Source organism: Naegleria fowleri (assembly GCF_008403515.1).
Source record: "Naegleria fowleri strain ATCC 30894 chromosome Unknown tig34, whole genome shotgun sequence".
NCBI classification, from domain to species: Eukaryota; Heterolobosea; class Eutetramitea; order Acrasida; family Naegleriidae; genus Naegleria; species Naegleria fowleri.
Genome location: NW_025407966.1, coordinates 270,509 through 287,345, shown reverse-complemented (window position 1 = coordinate 287,345; position 16,837 = coordinate 270,509). Strand labels below are relative to the sequence as shown.

The 16,837-nt window shown below is 37.0% G+C and overlaps 9 protein-coding genes across 9 annotated transcripts; 5 read left to right on the top strand and 4 right to left on the bottom strand.

Annotated features, from left to right (window-relative positions):
- Nucleotides 1-271: 271 nt before the first annotated feature.
- On the bottom strand, nucleotides 272-856 carry FDP41_003453 (uncharacterized protein; the record flags this gene model as incomplete). Its single annotated transcript, XM_044706759.1, has 1 exon — nucleotides 272-856. One exon carries the CDS (start codon nucleotides 854-856, stop codon nucleotides 272-274), a length of 585 nt encoding a protein of 194 aa, XP_044562174.1.
- Nucleotides 857-1,253: 397 nt separating this feature from the next.
- On the bottom strand, nucleotides 1,254-1,742 carry FDP41_003452 (uncharacterized protein; the record flags this gene model as incomplete). The annotated part of the gene is made up of 3 exons (XM_044706758.1): nucleotides 1,254-1,469; nucleotides 1,548-1,583; nucleotides 1,680-1,742. The coding sequence occupies 3 exons, from the start codon at nucleotides 1,740-1,742 to the stop codon at nucleotides 1,254-1,256; spliced, it is 315 nt and encodes a 104-aa protein (XP_044562173.1).
- Nucleotides 1,743-3,666: 1,924 nt separating this feature from the next.
- FDP41_003451 (uncharacterized protein) lies at nucleotides 3,667-4,893 on the bottom strand (the record flags this gene model as incomplete). The annotated part of the gene is made up of 1 exon (XM_044706757.1): nucleotides 3,667-4,893. One exon carries the CDS (start codon nucleotides 4,891-4,893, stop codon nucleotides 3,667-3,669), a length of 1,227 nt encoding a protein of 408 aa, XP_044562172.1.
- Nucleotides 4,894-5,330: 437 nt separating this feature from the next.
- On the top strand, nucleotides 5,331-7,536 carry FDP41_003450 (uncharacterized protein; the record flags this gene model as incomplete). Its single annotated transcript, XM_044706756.1, has 3 exons — nucleotides 5,331-6,060; nucleotides 6,216-6,638; nucleotides 6,731-7,536. The coding sequence occupies 3 exons, from the start codon at nucleotides 5,331-5,333 to the stop codon at nucleotides 7,534-7,536; spliced, it is 1,959 nt and encodes a 652-aa protein (XP_044562171.1).
- Nucleotides 7,537-7,746: 210 nt separating this feature from the next.
- Nucleotides 7,747-8,627, bottom strand: FDP41_003449 (uncharacterized protein; the record flags this gene model as incomplete). The annotated part of the gene is made up of 4 exons (XM_044706754.1): nucleotides 7,747-7,925; nucleotides 7,984-8,093; nucleotides 8,168-8,463; nucleotides 8,544-8,627. The coding sequence occupies 4 exons, from the start codon at nucleotides 8,625-8,627 to the stop codon at nucleotides 7,747-7,749; spliced, it is 669 nt and encodes a 222-aa protein (XP_044562170.1).
- A 258-nt stretch (nucleotides 8,628-8,885) lies between these two features.
- Nucleotides 8,886-11,167, top strand: FDP41_003448 (uncharacterized protein; the record flags this gene model as incomplete). Its single annotated transcript, XM_044706753.1, has 8 exons — nucleotides 8,886-9,381; nucleotides 9,478-9,506; nucleotides 9,575-9,689; nucleotides 9,764-9,818; nucleotides 9,865-9,965; nucleotides 10,026-10,574; nucleotides 10,637-10,693; nucleotides 10,755-11,167. 8 exons carry the CDS (start codon nucleotides 8,886-8,888, stop codon nucleotides 11,165-11,167), a joined length of 1,815 nt encoding a protein of 604 aa, XP_044562169.1.
- An 83-nt stretch (nucleotides 11,168-11,250) lies between these two features.
- On the top strand, nucleotides 11,251-12,219 carry FDP41_003447 (uncharacterized protein; the record flags this gene model as incomplete). The annotated part of the gene is made up of 1 exon (XM_044706752.1): nucleotides 11,251-12,219. One exon carries the CDS (start codon nucleotides 11,251-11,253, stop codon nucleotides 12,217-12,219), a length of 969 nt encoding a protein of 322 aa, XP_044562168.1.
- A 180-nt stretch (nucleotides 12,220-12,399) lies between these two features.
- On the top strand, nucleotides 12,400-15,800 carry FDP41_003446 (uncharacterized protein; the record flags this gene model as incomplete). The annotated part of the gene is made up of 5 exons (XM_044706751.1): nucleotides 12,400-12,758; nucleotides 12,815-13,259; nucleotides 13,309-13,586; nucleotides 13,687-14,356; nucleotides 14,415-15,800. The coding sequence occupies 5 exons, from the start codon at nucleotides 12,400-12,402 to the stop codon at nucleotides 15,798-15,800; spliced, it is 3,138 nt and encodes a 1,045-aa protein (XP_044562167.1).
- Nucleotides 15,801-16,040: 240 nt separating this feature from the next.
- On the top strand, nucleotides 16,041-16,772 carry FDP41_003445 (uncharacterized protein; the record flags this gene model as incomplete). Its single annotated transcript, XM_044706750.1, has 1 exon — nucleotides 16,041-16,772. The coding sequence occupies one exon, from the start codon at nucleotides 16,041-16,043 to the stop codon at nucleotides 16,770-16,772; it is 732 nt and encodes a 243-aa protein (XP_044562166.1).
- Between the last annotated feature and the right edge of the window lie 65 nt (nucleotides 16,773-16,837).

Sequence of the window (16,837 nt, the reverse complement as noted above, 5' to 3'; positions counted from 1 at the left end):
ATCGTAGCGTGTTGTGTCGAAATGAATGACCAATTTCACACACGTTGTGAAAATTGTTTGCATCATGACCAAGAATGAAGATGATCAATAATATCAATACAAAGTATATTGAAAACAAGTAGTCATTTCTCCTATTCACAACAATTGAGGAGTCAAAATTGCCAAAATTTGAGGTGTGTCAGGGAGACTGAGGGATTTTTGTTTCGAAAAACGGTGCCCAGCACACGGTTATGAAAGAAAGGTCCACTAATTTGTTGTGCGTTTTGAATAATTATTTCTTCTTCTTGATCTCATCAATAATTTCTTGTTTCAATTCAGCAATATATGGCAAATTTCGATACAATTCGCCAAAATCGAGACCATAGCCAACGACAAATCTCTCTCCGATATCATAACCCACAAAATCAGCATGGAAGTTAGCAACCATTCTCTTCTTCTTTGGAGCAGTGAGTAAAACACAAGTTTTGATGGACTTAGGACTTCGGGTCATGAATAAATTGGTAAGGAAAGACAAGGTATAACCAGTATCAATAATATCTTCAATGATGAGAACGTGTTTTTGGCACATTGATTTTCTGGTGTCCATAATAATCTTTACCTCACCACTTGAAGTGAGAGAGTCTTGATAGGAGCTCAATGCAATGAAATCAACAGTGTTTGGGACTTCAATATGTCTGGAAAGGTCTGCAGCAAACATATAGGAGCCTTTGAGAACGGGAACAAGAATCAAGTACTCCCCTTCTTGCAATACTTTGGAATAATAGGCTGTAATTTCTTGTGCCAATTCCACCACTCTCTTCTTGATTTGTTCTTCGGTGTACAAGATGTTATCGCAGCATGGAGGTAAAGGAATCATTCTCAGCTGTATTGTGTTTTGAACAGGTTTAAAACGTTCGGTGATGTAATGGCAATGTTTTTGTTGAAACGAGTTTGTTGGGTGGAATAGAAGGACGCGAAGTGTCGCCCCCAGCTGGAATTAAATTGAAGTGGGTACCTCCCATTCATTACTCGTTCGTTATTCATCGTTTCTCATCATCATCATGATGACCAATTCCGAAAGGGTTGAGTGCTTTTTGGTGAAGGCCTTCGCTGGCTTTCAAAAGTACAATGATAATGACGGAAACCCGATTTATTAGACAAGTCTTTAGTAAACTCAAATCATCACAAAAGAATCAGAAGATATGCGCGAGTAGAAGAAAGAGATTGTGATGGAACAAAGACCTAGAGGATGACCATAATTATTTCGAGAAGCATTAGTTGAAAACTTGCTTGATAGCCATGATAGAAACAGTGAGAAGAGCAAAAGTGAAAACACCACAATAATGCTTTGATTCGACTGCCTTCTTGTTGGCTGCTTCTTGTTCTAAAACCTTTTCTCTGATGGCAAGGAAGGAAACATTTCCATCATTGATAGTAATTTGAAGAGGCTTGAAAGGAGTATTTTGTCTGTTATGTTCTCCATCACAGAACTAGATGATGATAACATGATGTTAGATTGGTATTATTATGCTATTTCAAATAGGTAACTCAAAGTTATTGAAACATACTGGTTTCTTTGCAGACAATCCGCAGGTGCACAAATACTACGTGATCATGATGATAAAAATTTGTCGTTGATCATATGTCCGCGAAATTGGCAAGATTCAACAAGGACCACCACACAATTAACGAAAACATACTTGTTTGGTCTCGAATGTGCTGACTGGAACTTGGTATTCTCCGTTTACGAGAGTTGCTGACATTTTTTGTTCTTTGAATCAAAACTTGCGTTAGTTGGGCACTCCATATTCAAACAACACATACATATTTTTAATTATACCCTAAAGGAACTCTATGGCTCCAACTATTGAATAGCAGTGTTTGTGAGTCATTACATCTCGAAGACACAAAGGGTTTAAATTCACAGGAAGTATTTGGTGGAAGTGAGTTTGATTTGAAAGCATGAATCGAGTTTCTGGCTACGGCAAAAAATAATTCTTGTTCTCCTTCCATGAAACGTCTTACTCTTCACAATGCGGAAAGCAGATTGGAGAAGAGAAGAAAGAACAACAACGGTGAAGAGTATGATTTATTTAAGGATGAAAGTTTAAACTCGCTACTAGTAAGAAGTAAGCGAGATTGGGAAGCAGGAGAAATCATTCAGAGAAATGGTTACAAATTGATATTTACTGATATAGCATTTCATGTAGGTACCTCTAGAGGTGAGCAATTTTTAAGTTCTCTCAATATTCATCTCCCTTTTCAAAGGAATCCTTTACAATCAACAAAGGAACTCAAATTAAGGAAATCATATGCACCTCCGATTTTCTGTTTGTTCTGGATTTTGCGGGTCATGCATTCGTGTACAACAGAAGTATGTAGTAGTGTTTGTTTGTTTGTTTGTTTAAAAGTGAGAGTTACACGGTCGGTACATGAACCTGTAAACAAGACTCTAAATGCATCATAGGAACAATTAACGGAGATAAGGAATTCATTCAGAGCTTGTTCTTCAACAAGGAAAATTCTAGCTTGATCGTGGTGTACTGCAAAGATCATGACTGCTATCAGAGAATATTTTGTAGAAGCATTCATTTAAGGTACGTATACATATATTATGAATTCTAATGTGGAATCTTTTTGACCATAAGCTTGATTACTAAAAACCAATTCGACAAAGGCATCGAAATCTTGCAGTCAGAGCATTTTGAACATCCAAGTTTTGTTGAGTTCGACCATGTGAATAAGGTGCTACTATCGTTTTGCGCTTCAAGATTGTAAGTCTTTGAATGCAATGAGTCGCACACTTCGATTAATGTTATCTCATGATAGCTCTTACAAAATTTGGGATTTGAAAAATTATGAATTAAAATTTGAGATGAGCGGAAAAGATGTCTTTGAGGTACGATTGAGGTATGTAATCCTATTGGTGCGCTTTAAAATGTAATATTTCTGTACCAGTCCTGGGAACATTCTTGTTATCTTGAAGGAAAAGAACGGAATTCAACCAGTTAAGTTGATTGATTACGCATCTGGACAGGTTGTAAAAAGTCTCTATCTCAAAACTCAAAACAGGGGAAAGGTACTGTTTTTGGAGTTGTTTCTTGATCGCTTGTTCTTTTTCCAAGAGAGGAGAGATCTGACAATCATTGACCCATTCAAAGAAAAGGTCTTATCTGTTGTAAATAACTTTAAAAAACCCTACTCGTTCATATACATGTACAATCATTGTAAATACATTGGGTTTAGAGGTAACAAAATTGCGATTTGGAATCTGCAAGGCACAGTTGACGTCGAGTAAGTTGTTGTTAAAGTGTGAATTGCAGATGATGATGATGAATTGACTAAATGCTGTGATTTTAAGATTTGAGGACAATATACTAGCTGATGCTGAGGGAAAATATTGCACTTTCTATTTAAGTGAAGAGCAAGACGTGATAATATCAAGTTGCTTAGTCAATCCTATGGACAAAAATCATTGTACTATCAACATTTCAGAAATCAAAACTGGAAAGTTGTTGAAGAAGATTGAATGTGAACTTTGTGACATCACAGCTCTCACATTTTGTGAAAATAGGCAGGAGTTGTTTGTAGGACATGGAAATGGCCAAATTACCGTTTATAGTGTTTTGGAAAGCAAATAGAGTCTGGTCCTTTTTTCATCAAAAGTGTATTTTGACGATTAAACAATTAATCTTCGTGTCTCTCCTCGTCATGTACTACGAGAGGTCTTCTTGGTTGATATGAAGGAGCTAACGAGATGAAAAATAGGTACACTATGTGAAAAAGAGTTCCAAATACTCCCCTATTTTGAGGTATAGCTGCTTGACTGAGCTCAATAGTTGGTGGTATTTCGGATCCTTCACGTTCGAGCCTTTCTTGTTCTCTTCTAGCCTGCTCTTCTCTCTCCCTTCTTTCTTGATCTCTTTGTACACGTCTATTAATGACATTATTTAGATATTTCAAAAGAATTATTCCAATATAAAATCCAATTGTGCAAGATAACCATGTCACCCATCCCTCTTTTGAAAAAATGACAGTAGAAATTAAAAGAACTTTTAAAAATGTATAAAATAAATTATATCCTTCATCTTGAGCTGCGGCTGCTGGTGCATTGTCATCAATGAGTCTTTGAGGTTGCTCTTGAGCAGCTGCCGCAGGTTGTTGATGCTGCTCTCCTTGTGGTTGTTGAACGTTTTCTGGTTGTTGAATATTTTCTGGTTGTCTTTCTTGTGGTTGTGTTGTGGCTGCTTCTGCCACACGAGATTCTGCCGATTGTTGTTGAAATGTTGGCTGGCTTGGAAACATATTTTGTTGAAATACACTTGCAGTAAGAGGAGTAACTGGAGTAGGAGTTGATGGGAAAGGGTTGAATGATGATGTTCCTACTACAGGTGCTGAGTGTAGAGTAGGAGAATTTGCCAAAATTAATTGGTTCATCATCATTTGTGTCATCAACATTTGCTGTTGCAATAATAGTTGTTTTTGTAAAAGAATAGTTGCAGCTGAATTTGGAGTACTTGGAGTGAAGGGAGTTGTAGGAGTTTTTGGCTCAACCACTTCTATTGTTTCTTCATTCTTGTTCGATGATGATTTTTGATTTTTAGCTAGTCCTCCAAAGAGGTGCACAGTTGGTACATCAACAGATTGATCACAATGTAAATCAAATATTTGAGAAAATTTCTGATTATTTTCTAAAATCTTTCCCGAAAAGATCATTTTCGATTGAGAAACATCGTCAATTATTCCTTGTCTTTTCAATTTTTCTTTCACTATTAATACTGTATCTGAAAGTAAAATAGTCATCTTTTCATTGTGCGTCTTGTTGTCGTGAGTGGTGGTCCATCTGAACAGAACTGGACGTTGGTTAGGAAGGCTCAATGGTGGTTGCCTGACTGTGGCCGCACTTTCACTCATTTTTTGTTCTAAAGATTTATCAATAAATCCGCAACTGATCGGTGGAACACGTGTGTTTTGGAAATTTCAACATGAAACCCCAAAGTGAATGAACTGAAAGGATGATGAAATCGAGGATGAAAGGCTGCAATGGTCATAATAAATCAATGCATTAATGGATAATATCAGTTCAAAAGAAAACTATACATTCCAAGAAGAATGGACGTTCGATCGTTTTTTCCGATCTTCCGAACTCCTCATCCTAGGATTGGAATGTATGTACTCGCACAAGACCCATCACACCAACGATCTTCATATCATGCTCTTTCATCATGTCAATAAGTGGCTCGAACCGTTCCAAACCATAAAACCCATCTTCCTCTCGAACGAAGTCATCAAAACATCCCTAGCGAGATTTAATCTCAGCGGTGCCTCGGTTTTCAGATTCGCCAAAAGAAATGCAAGAACGTTCTTCCACTTCCCGTTCAGAAGAAGAAAAGAATGGCCACTCCACCACTTCATTATCATCCGTTGGTAATAACGGCAGAAGTGATGATGAAGTGCCTCATCGACACCACTTTGCAGAAGAGAAATCAACGAAAAGCAGCATCACTCAAATCACCAGTGTTGGTTCATCTTCTTCTTCTTCTAAACATTTGACGGGAAGCAGGAACAACCATTCTGCGAATGAGAGAGGTTCTATCAACACCTCTACCAACAATCATTTCCATCCTTCCTCCTCCTCATCTTCTTCATTATCAAGTAGTAGTAGCAGTGTGGATGAGGCTTCGATCACACCTGCAACTACCACCACTACTACTTCTTCTTCAAGCAGCAACAGCAACACTCCAATTTCAAATACGGATGACGATGAAGTGGAACAGCAGCAGCAGCAGTTGGATGGCATTCCTTCATCATCATCTTGTTTGATATCCAAATCGGTTTCATCATCAAATAAGCAGCAACACATTTCAAATAACAACAACAACAATACGCAACAAGAAGAAGAAGAAAAGGACATTGAAGAGAGACACACAACAGTGTCTTCCAGAGTATCAAACTCCAATCACCATCATCATCATCAACAATTACGATCTGAAAAGAACCATCATCATTCTTCGAGCAACAAATCAACAGAAGACTCGACAGAAGTTGGCAAAATATCTTGGTGTGAAGTTTGTAACAAAGGTAAGCTGAGCCGAGGAGATTTGTCGAGATTCATTGGGAGCTTTGAAATTAATACTTCACCATTACTATTTTTGTGAAATTTCTGGTTTTCTTGATGATGATACCACTCCTCTTTTAAAATTGACATGCCCATGTTCACTCTCATGATCCAATAGAAGTAAAATCGTGGAGACATCACGAAAAGACTCGACTTCATCAATCCAATCTGTGGAATAACAACAAACGATTGCGACCCACACCTCCAAATTTCAAGTTTATTCAAGTGGATCAGTTTGAAAACAGTGTGGTCAGTCAGAACCACAATATTGACCACTACGTAGTGGAACACAACAACAACAACATTTCCAACACCTCGAATTTTGGAAGTGGTGCTGGTAGTGGAAGGAATGATCATGCGACCTCCAATGGCATTGCAGGAACAACAACCTCCTCGTCATCATCGTTATCATCCGAACGGTTGAACAATCAATCCAAGTCTTCGAGTGATGAAGATACGGATTCCAATACCACGGAAGGAACAAACAGTCCCAATCTCAAGCATAAAGAAGGTAAATCGGCTCGATCATCTCTCGAAGCAGGTAAGCATTTAATTTAAAGCTTAAAGTATGATGAATGAACATGTCCTTGTCATTGCAAATATCATCTTGTTGAAATTCACTCTCATGAATAGAGAAAACAAATCATTCGAATTATTACAAGAATAATAACCACAACAATCACAACAATAGCAACAACAACTCGACGTCAAGATATTCCAAGTCATCTTCTTCTTCTTCCTCTCAAACAGGAGGATCAAAAAAGAAGGGCAATTCCTCCTCACAAAGTAGTCGAGCTCAAGCAAATCATGACGATTTAGTCTTGTACAATGATTTCAATCAGTCCTCAAGGAGTACAGATGCTTTTCAAGAGCCCTCGCTACATCATAATAGTTCATCAAGTACAATGGCATCTTCTTCTAATATTCCAGCAAGACCAACGATGAACTACACAATGAATGTAAAATTTATGACCGATCAGAGGACTAGAAATTTGTTTCTTTCTGCATCTCCTCAAGAACAGCAAGAAATGTTTGAAAAAAGTGAAACAGGAATTGCCTTGCTTGGACATTTAAGGAAAATGAGAAATAATAATCAAGGTTGTGACAATGAGAGACAAACGTACGGTAGCAATAATAATATTCACAATGGGAGCTGCGTTCGTGGAGTTATGAATCCTTCCACTGCCAACAGTAGCAACAACAATCACAATAGCACAACCAATCAACAGCATCAGCAGCAGATATCTTCTTCTCAATCGATACAGCCAGAATCACCTCTACTCAACAACGACACGAGGCGATCGTTACATGGAATGAAAACACCACAATTTAACAGCGCTAAACCAAACACATCCAACCAGTCAACACCCTCAGAGTCTAGACCCATTCAATTTGTGGACCATTTCAATCCAACAAAACAAAAGAAGAAAAAAAAGTAAAAGCATTCGCTGCATCAATCATCTTTTCCTAGCTCAGTAATTGTTCAAGGCCAGTGTTGTGTGTTCACAGATGATTGATCTTTATTAATGTCATTTCTCGAGAAAACTCGTTCCCGAAAAGATGAGTGGTTGACGTTCCTTGAGAATAAGAGTGGGATGTAGACACATTCATAATCAGGATTGCACAGTTGATATTGCTGAGTAATTCATTCACTCGTAGCAGTAATCACCTTGATATTGGCGATCTCCTGCATCACCTAAACCAGGTACAATGTATCCATTCGAATTTAATTCCCTGTCCACACCACAACAATAAATTTCTACATCTGGATGTGCCTTATTCACATTGCTGATACCCACATGAGCAGCCAAAATGCACATGAAAATAACTATTATAATTAAAATTTCCATCCAGAAAATGAATGTTACAGAGTAATAAACACATACCTTTCTTGACTCCCCAATCTTTAATCCTCTCAATAGTGGCAACTGCAGAGCCACCAGTGGCCAACATTGGATCCAAAACAATTGCAATATCAGCATCACATTGAGGTGGACTTCAACAAACAAATGAATAATTTAAAAATATTCAAATTAGTATCACCAGGCAAATGAACTCTTCAAGACTTACAGCTTCTTGTAATATTCCACAGGTTGTAAAGTTTCCTCGTTTCTGAACAGGCCAATATGAATTACTCTTGCCTGAGGGACGATGCTATGGAGACCTTCCAGCATTCCCAATCCAGCTCGTAACACTGGAACAAGACAAATTCTATCCGCAACGACATTTTGTACTGTCTTACAAATAGGAGTTTCAATTTCAATGGATTTCATGTTCAACTTGCTGGTAGCTTCAAAACAAAGCAACACACACAAGTCCGAAACTAATTTTCTAAACTCGGAAGGTTTGGTTCGTTTGTCTCTCAACTGATAGTGAGTGTTGAATATTATTGAACATTGAAAACCACCAATGAACAACAACAAAGATGATGGACAAGTCGACTTACCTTTGTAAGTTTGTCTTGAATGAGTGGATGTCCAGAGCAACGATAGCTCAAATTGAGTGTTTCTTCATGATTGAATTGGGACATTTTTTTTGAATTTCCTAATTGAATTTGGTGCCGACTGAATTTGTTGTTGTTGCTGCTGTGTCTGAGAAACCCATTATGCATGAAATCCCCATTGGAGCGATTGTTTTCAATTTAATATTAAAACAAACCAATCATTTGGAATAAGACCAAAGTGTCGTTCCCTTATTGTTTCATCTCCGTGATGATGATTACAAAGTGTATTCTTTCAAAGTGTTTCCTTTGTCATCGCTTGTCAAGCATCATCACCACTTTTAAAAAATGGGGAGAAAGAAGGCTTCTTCTCGACCCTCCAATAGTAATAGTAATAATTTGGGTGATTATCAACCGATGGTTGATGATGATAGTGATTCCTTGTTGGCTACGAACAATCCACCAGCATCAACAATACCATCATCCTCGCAGCAACAACCGATTTTTGTAATTAATGGCGATGATAATCAATCCGTTCCGACGATGAACAATAATTTCGATCAATCTCCATTGATTCATGAATCATCATCAAATAATAATAACGGTGAGAAAGAATTTAAAGTCTTGACCTTTGAAGAAGTTGTAGCTCAAATCGGATTTGGATGGTATCAAATATTATTGATGAATGTTTGTGGAGCTGGTTGGTTATTTGATGGAATTGAACTAACCATGATTAGTTTCATTGTTCCTCAACTGACTGATGAATGGTCATTGTCACCAGTACAAGCTGGATCCCTGGGAAGCGCTGTTTTTCTTGGTATGATGTTTGGAGCATGGCTTGGAGGTTTGTATTTTCAAAAATTGATACTCGTTGAGAGAGGTTGGAAAAATTCTGTGTTGAAAATTCAATTCAAACACATTTCTATTTGCAAACATGTAGGAATTATCTCTGATAAAATCGGAAGAAAAGTAAGTGAAATGATAATTTTGCATGATTACTTATTCCTGAGATTTGTCACTGATACCTCATCATTTAGCTCGTATTCTGTGGAAGCGTTTTCATCACAGCAACATTTGGACTTGCTTCTTCATTTTCAAATGGATATGTAGCATTCTTATTTTTGAGATTTTTCGTTGGCCTTGGCCTTGGTGGTAAGTGAAAGGATCATCATTTTGCATGATTATTTATTCCTGAGTTTGCCTCTGATACCCCTAATACAAAATAGCAATGGTTCCTGTTGATTTTTCACTGTTCATGGAATTTATTCCTCCAAAGAATAGGTAGGTAAAATGAAAAGATTTGATTTTACAATAATATTTCAAAAAGAGGTGCAATTTTGGGAGTTTTAAACATTTACTGGAGTGTTGGAGCTGCCTTTGAATGTTTAATTGCTTGGGTTTGTCTTCAAGCTGGTGGATTTAGTTTGGGTATGTTTTGTATGAGTAAGAAGTGAAGTGATTTCAACAATTATAATCAACAATTATTAGATACCGGATGGAGATGGGTGGTTGCATTGTCTTCCATTCCTGGATTTATTATTTTCATTTCCAGACTTTTTGTACCAGAAAGCCCAAGATACAATCTTTTGAGACAACATGGAGGGGAAGTTCACAGAACTATCAACAGTATGGCTGAGATTAATTGCGTTTCAAAGGATAGTCCTTCTTTAGGATGGATCTATAAGAGAAGTAAATGGAGATTGAGAGTTCCCAAAGTTGAGAAGCAGCTAAATCCTTGGGAGCAACTGAAATGTCTCTTCCACAAAGACTACATTTTGGGAACACTTTTGTTGTGGCTGATTTGGTTCATGATGAGCTTTGGGGGTTGGGGATTTAATTTCTTGTTGCCAATTGTTTTTGTGAAACTCCAGAACAATAATGTGTATTTGAATACTTTTTGGGTGACTGGGGTTGGCTTTATTTCCAATATTATAACCTTATTCATAATTGATAGAATTAGCCGTCGAGCTCTCATGAGTAGCACATTCATTGTGACTGGTATTTTAACTGCAGTTGTTGGAGTGAGTGAAGATCCAAGTAAGTAATTACTGAACATAATAGTTTTATCAGAATCGCCACTTCTTTTCATGTGACATTAGTCTATGTATTGGTTCTCTCTATGCTTTCCAACTTTTTCTCTTCCTTCCCTTGGGCTGGTAAGTTTTTTTTCAACGATTAGAATAATTCTACAATTTCATTGTGGTGTGACATGAACAGTTGTTTACACGTACACTCCCGAGTTTTATCCAACTGCCTTCCGTGCTACTGGAATGGGTACATGCTCTGCTTTTACAAGATTGGCTGGCACTATTACACCAATTGTTGGAGAAGTTTTATTGAAGTCTAATTATTTCTTCCCATTCTTAGTTTTTGGAATTGCATTCTTTGTAGCTGGAGTTTGTGGAATTTTCTTACCAAGAGATACTTTAGGTGTTGCATTGGAGGACGTAGCAGGTGAAAGTCACTTTTTACCAAACTCGAAAAGCCATTTTGGTGTCGAGCAGTTGTCTACCTATGGTGACAGCGTTCCTCCATCTGTTGATGATTTAACTTCTTCTTTGTTGAACGAAGAAAAAGAAGGTAATGAAGGCTACAATCCTCCTTCAAATGAGACAACCATTAATGTTTGAGAGTGAGAAAGACTTGTTGTGAATTAAAAACAAATTGTTGAGAACGATTTCCCATTCGAGGCTCGAATTCACCAAATGAAAAAATGAAAGTGTTTCAATTCTCCAAATCTACTTTCCAAAACATGGTGTATAGCAACAGCACACCGATTCAAAATTATTTATTATTCGGAATGAATATTTCCAACAAGAGTTTTTTCCATCATTATTTTAAATCATTTGAGGAAAAACAATCATTCTCAAAACAATTCAATGATGCTAGAAAAGACATGCTTCCAGAGGAAGCTGCCATCTTTGAGAAAATTGTTCTCAACAGAAAAGCAATTAAATCATTTATACCCGATAAACCTGTTCCACCAGAAGTGTTAAGTCATATTCTCGGACTCACACAACGTGCTCCATCCGGATACAATCTTCAACCATGGGTCGCTGTGGTTGTTTCGGATCCCGAGAAACGCAAAGCTCTCTACACAGCCTCTCTTTCGCAACAGAAAATATTGGAAGCACCCATTACGGTTGTATTTGCTGCTAACTTGAATGCTCTGGCCAATCAGAGCAAAGTGATATCAATGGGAGTTCAAAATGGGACCATGACAGAGAAAGAAGCTCAGCAAATGTATCAAAAGACAACAGCTTACTTAGGTACTGGACCTTTGTGCTTGTTTCAATTGGCTAAATTTATTGGTGGCTCAGTAATAAGCATGTTCAGACCAATGATCGTTCCTCCAATCAATATGAAAGCTCATGTTTGGAAACACACCATGTTGCCTGTACAAACATTCATGTTTGCAGCCAGTAGTCATGGCCTTGATACATGTCCAATGGAAGGCTTTGATGAAAGACGAGTACGTGAAATTGTTGGTCTTCCATCGAATTTTTCAGTGCCGGTTATTGTCTCTCTCGGTTACGCATCTGATCATCCCATTAATCATAAACCTCAGTCTCTTAGAATACCACCAGAAGATCAATATTTTGATAATCAATATGGAAATCACAAGAAGGATGTCAGATCGTTTAATGACGTTGTTCTTAAATCAAAGAAGTCCGAAGAATAATTTTGTGGATTTTGGCATAATGCTTGTACAAGTAGGATTAATTTATCTGATAAACAGGTTAAACGCAGGTCTATTCATTTACCTTAATATTGCGTAAGTTTTTGTTGCAATCAATTACAATTAAAATATTTCGATTGTAATTCGTAAGGCGAATATTAATAGCCATCAAACCTTAAAAAAATGTCCAGAAAAGAAGATGGGCAGAAAAAGCCTGCCAGCTCCTCCAACAAATTATCGGAAAAAACGAAAGATCTCAATGAAGACCATCAAGGAACCGAGACACTTTCGAGCAAGAAAGAAGAAGAGGAGTTAGACGAAAATTTTGATGATTGGGTTTTTGATGATGACGAAGACAGCGAAAACACCGTTGATGAAAAGGAAATTCTTGAGAGCGTTCCAGAAACATGGAGACAAGCGAGCATGATTGAAGAAGTTCTTGAAAGAAGGCAACTACATAAGGACGCACAAGGTGGAAGTATCAAAAAACAAAAGAATTCCACCGATCAGGATATTTGTGAGGATCCCTTGGATTTAGTAAGGTATGTACAGAGGAACCTTTGAATTTTTGTCGTTACTTTCACCCACACACCATCAGAAACTTGCAACTGTCAAAACTTAAGAATGGTTTAAATCCATACGAAGAGGGGTTTGTCCCAACCAAGTATATAGCCTCCTTTCATTCAAAGTTCAGTTTTGAAATTTTGAAGAAATCTCGGATTACATGTAGACAAAGAAAAGAAGCTCAGTCACGCAAGCTAAGACAATTTGTACAGGATAACTTGGAAAAATATATTTACTTGAAAGACAAGTTGGAAGAGTTTTTTATAGGAGACAGAGAAGGCAGAAACATTTTTAATGATACTGCTGTACAAGTTCTTGAAGAATCTTTTAATTCATTGCAAACAGCTGCTAAAGCCTTATTCTCTCCTATCATTAAAACCCAACAACTAAGTGAGGAGATTAGAAGCATGACAGTAATTGTTGACAAACTCAAATTTTTGTTTGTTATCCCCTCAGAGATTAAGGAAAATAGAGAAAGGGTAAGTTAAATCGCTTTTAGGTTAATTAATGATTCAAAAATATGATTAGAAAGAGTACAAGAAAATAATATTGGACTACAAAAAGGCAAAATACTTTATTAGAAATAGTTCTTCAAAAATTCTTAAATCCCTTTACACACAAATATTGAGACAAGTGAGTGAAGTAAGGACAGACTTATTTTCAAAACTTAAGGACCCATCTATTTCTATTGATCAAAAAGACAGATACATTGGATATTTATACATGTTGGATGCAAAGGAGGCGGATCCTATTTCATTTTTCATTTTCCATCAGTTCAATTATATTGTCAGTCAAATTCAAGACCTGTATGCTAGCGTGATTGAGAAAGAACGTCAACAAACCGTCGCCAAAAAAAGTCAAAGGAAGCGAACATGTAACAGTTCCATTTTTCGATGTTGAACAAAGAGAAAATGGTGATTTAGAGGGAGTTGACAATATGCTCTTCGAAGAAGGAATATTGTGGTCTCTTGATTCTTTTATTGGAAAAACACAATTCAAGCCCAGTACAAGCTTCACCCTTTATGTGGAAACAGTGAAAAAGTTATGTGACTTGCTTTATGAAAACTTGCAATTGTTTTGGAGGTTTTCAAAATACTCTTTGGAAGACAAGTACAAACAAGAAAGAATTGGCAACAAGAAAAACATCCAAGTGGTCAAATCTCAAGAAAGAGATCGACAGGTTCAAAAAGAAGCAGAGATATTAGGACTATTCAATGAAATTTACAGTACTTTCTCAATTCTCATACGTGAGCTGTTCGAGAAAATGGATACAAATGAAATCAGTCAACCTCATACAGAAGAAGCATTGCAATACTTTTCCACAAAACTACTATCTACATCCGAATTTAAAATTCAAACTAAATTCATCAAACCACTCTACAGCTTCGTTCAAGAAATGAAAAATGATATTACAACGCAATATTGTTTAAGAACAATTTCAAAAATTCAAGATTTACATGAATGTGAAGATTGGATCCTCATTAAGGAAAGCAATACGACAAAACTTCCTCTAATATTCATGAGATACATTTATTCTTTGATTGATATCTTGAATTCAATTATGACACATGCAGAGGTATGTTCACCTTCAAGGAAAATTTTTAGTCTGAAACCATTTTGCGACAACCGAATAGGACTGCAAGGACGTAAAGACCTTGTTCATTGAAGCGTTAATGTCATTTGCAGACTGTATCTATACACTCGCAGAAGATTTAGATCAGAATGATATCCTTACCTCTCTTCAATCTAGCTCTGCTCAATACACCTCAATTACCTCAATCGGACACAGAACTGCAGATCAACGACTTTTACTTATGGTGAGAAACTTATTTTTCCTTACAAAGAGTGATGGAGGATTGGACAAAATGATTCATTCTTTTTCTGAGAAGATACTTACCAAAGATAACAGTTGTGAGGAGCAAGGTGATGACGAAGAGGATTTGGAAGATATCGATTTCGATGATATAGATCTGGAAAATATACCCCAATCATACAGTAAGCCAAAAGAAGACTTTAGAGACAGCGATTTGGTTAAAAACGTGTTTGACATATTCGAAAAGCTTTCAAATATTGTGTTAAACAAATGGTTGAGAAGAAAAATCACGTCGTTGTCGGCAATCATAAGAAAAGGAGTGTTAAATCCGGGCTTCAAGTGGTCCAATATGTTGAACCCAACCACTGTTCGAAGTTACATCATTGAAACTTTACTAGGGTTAACACTAATTCACCATGAAATTATTGATATGAAAGCGAAAACTTCCTTTACAAATACTATTTGTAGGGAGTTAAAAATTGGATTGCTTGATACTTTAAATGACTGTTGCCTTCGTCTTCCAGAGGATATTTGCCTTAATGGATGTCTTCAACTTGATATTGAGGTTACCTTTTTTGACGAGTGCCTTTCATGCTTTGACACTGAAGAGAGTATTTCTATTTTCTCAAAAATTAGAAGGAAACTAATAACTTTTCATGAAGAATTGGACAACATTAGTGATGTCAATTCTCAGCTTTCCAAAACAAAGCAAGATGTGATCAACAAGTACAAAGAAAAAACTGCTCAGCAACTTGCTGGTTTCAACAACTCATTATGTTCTAGAGATGTTAAGGAGCCAATAAGACGAACGACTGTAAACACTTTAACTGTCAAACTTCCAACGACAGACAATGCTTCATTTAATAGGGAAGAAAGTAGAACAGAAGATTTGGGCTTGACTTTTGGTTTGAAGCAAAAACGAATTCAAGCAACAGCCCTCAAAGAAGGAAAAGTTTCAACCACTCCAAAAACCTCCAAGGTCAACAGAAGTGCTAATTCGTCTACAGACACACCAGACAATATTATAAGAAAATCAATGAGGCAACTCGATGCTGCATCTGCTGGCAATACCGAAGCGAGATCACCCGCTACAACAACAAGCCCAAACGTTATTTCGACTCCAACAGCTCCCAAGAAAACTCTTGCAATGGCATCTGTCACAAAACGAACTCCTTCCTCGTCATTGAATCCCCAAAAGAAACAATGAAAGGTTGGAAACATTTGAACACCTTCCACAAGATACAATTCACCCGTGACATATCCTCTCAAGATATCCCATTAAAGATGGATTTGTGTCAGGCTCTGATACCTCATACTTACCTTAGGCAATCATCAAAGGTCAAGGTACGCCCTTTCCAACCTGATTTCTTCTTCTTGTCAACACCGGATGTGATATTGCCTTCTTTCATATTTTTGGGAGACTGAATAATTTTTCCACAAAGAAAAAATGGAACAAAAAGTTAAAGAGCTTGTGAATCAAATTGTTTCTGATCATTGTCTGAAAGATCAGATTTTGCAAAATTCAGCATCAACCTTTCACAGGTTCATGATTGGAGTGTTTGGAACACCAGGATCCTCTAAAACCACAACCAGTGAAATAATGAAAAATTGTTTCATCAATGATTTTTCAATTCCAACTCAAATCATTCCGATGGATGGATTTCATTACTATAGAAAAGAATTAGATGTCATGGAAAATCCTCAACATGCTCACAGTAGACGAGGAGCACCATTTACTTTCAATGATAAGGCCTTTGAAGAATTATTGAAAAAAGTGAAATATCAAACAACACAACTTGTTAAAGCTCCATCTTTTGACCATCACATTGGAGATCCAATTGAAGAGGACATTATTGTGGATTTATCTCATCGAGTTATAATCGTGGAAGGCAATTATTTGGCCACATGGAACAACATTAGACCTCTCTTCGATGTTTTAATTTATATTTATACAGCAAGCAAGGAAGAAGCAATGGAACGAGTGGTAAGACGACACATGTCCACAGGAAATTCCGAGGAATTAGCAAGACAACGAGTGAACTTTAATGACGGTCCGAATGCAGATCAAATTATTAGTGATTTTAACAGGATTCGGAATGAATATGACCAAACCATGACCTCACCTCGAAAACTCTATACATTACTTTCCGAGCACGAGGATAAATTTGCAATCAAATGAAGCGTGTGAACTATTGTTCTAGTTCTGAAACATTATTTGTTATTTCATTCAAATATTTGAATGTT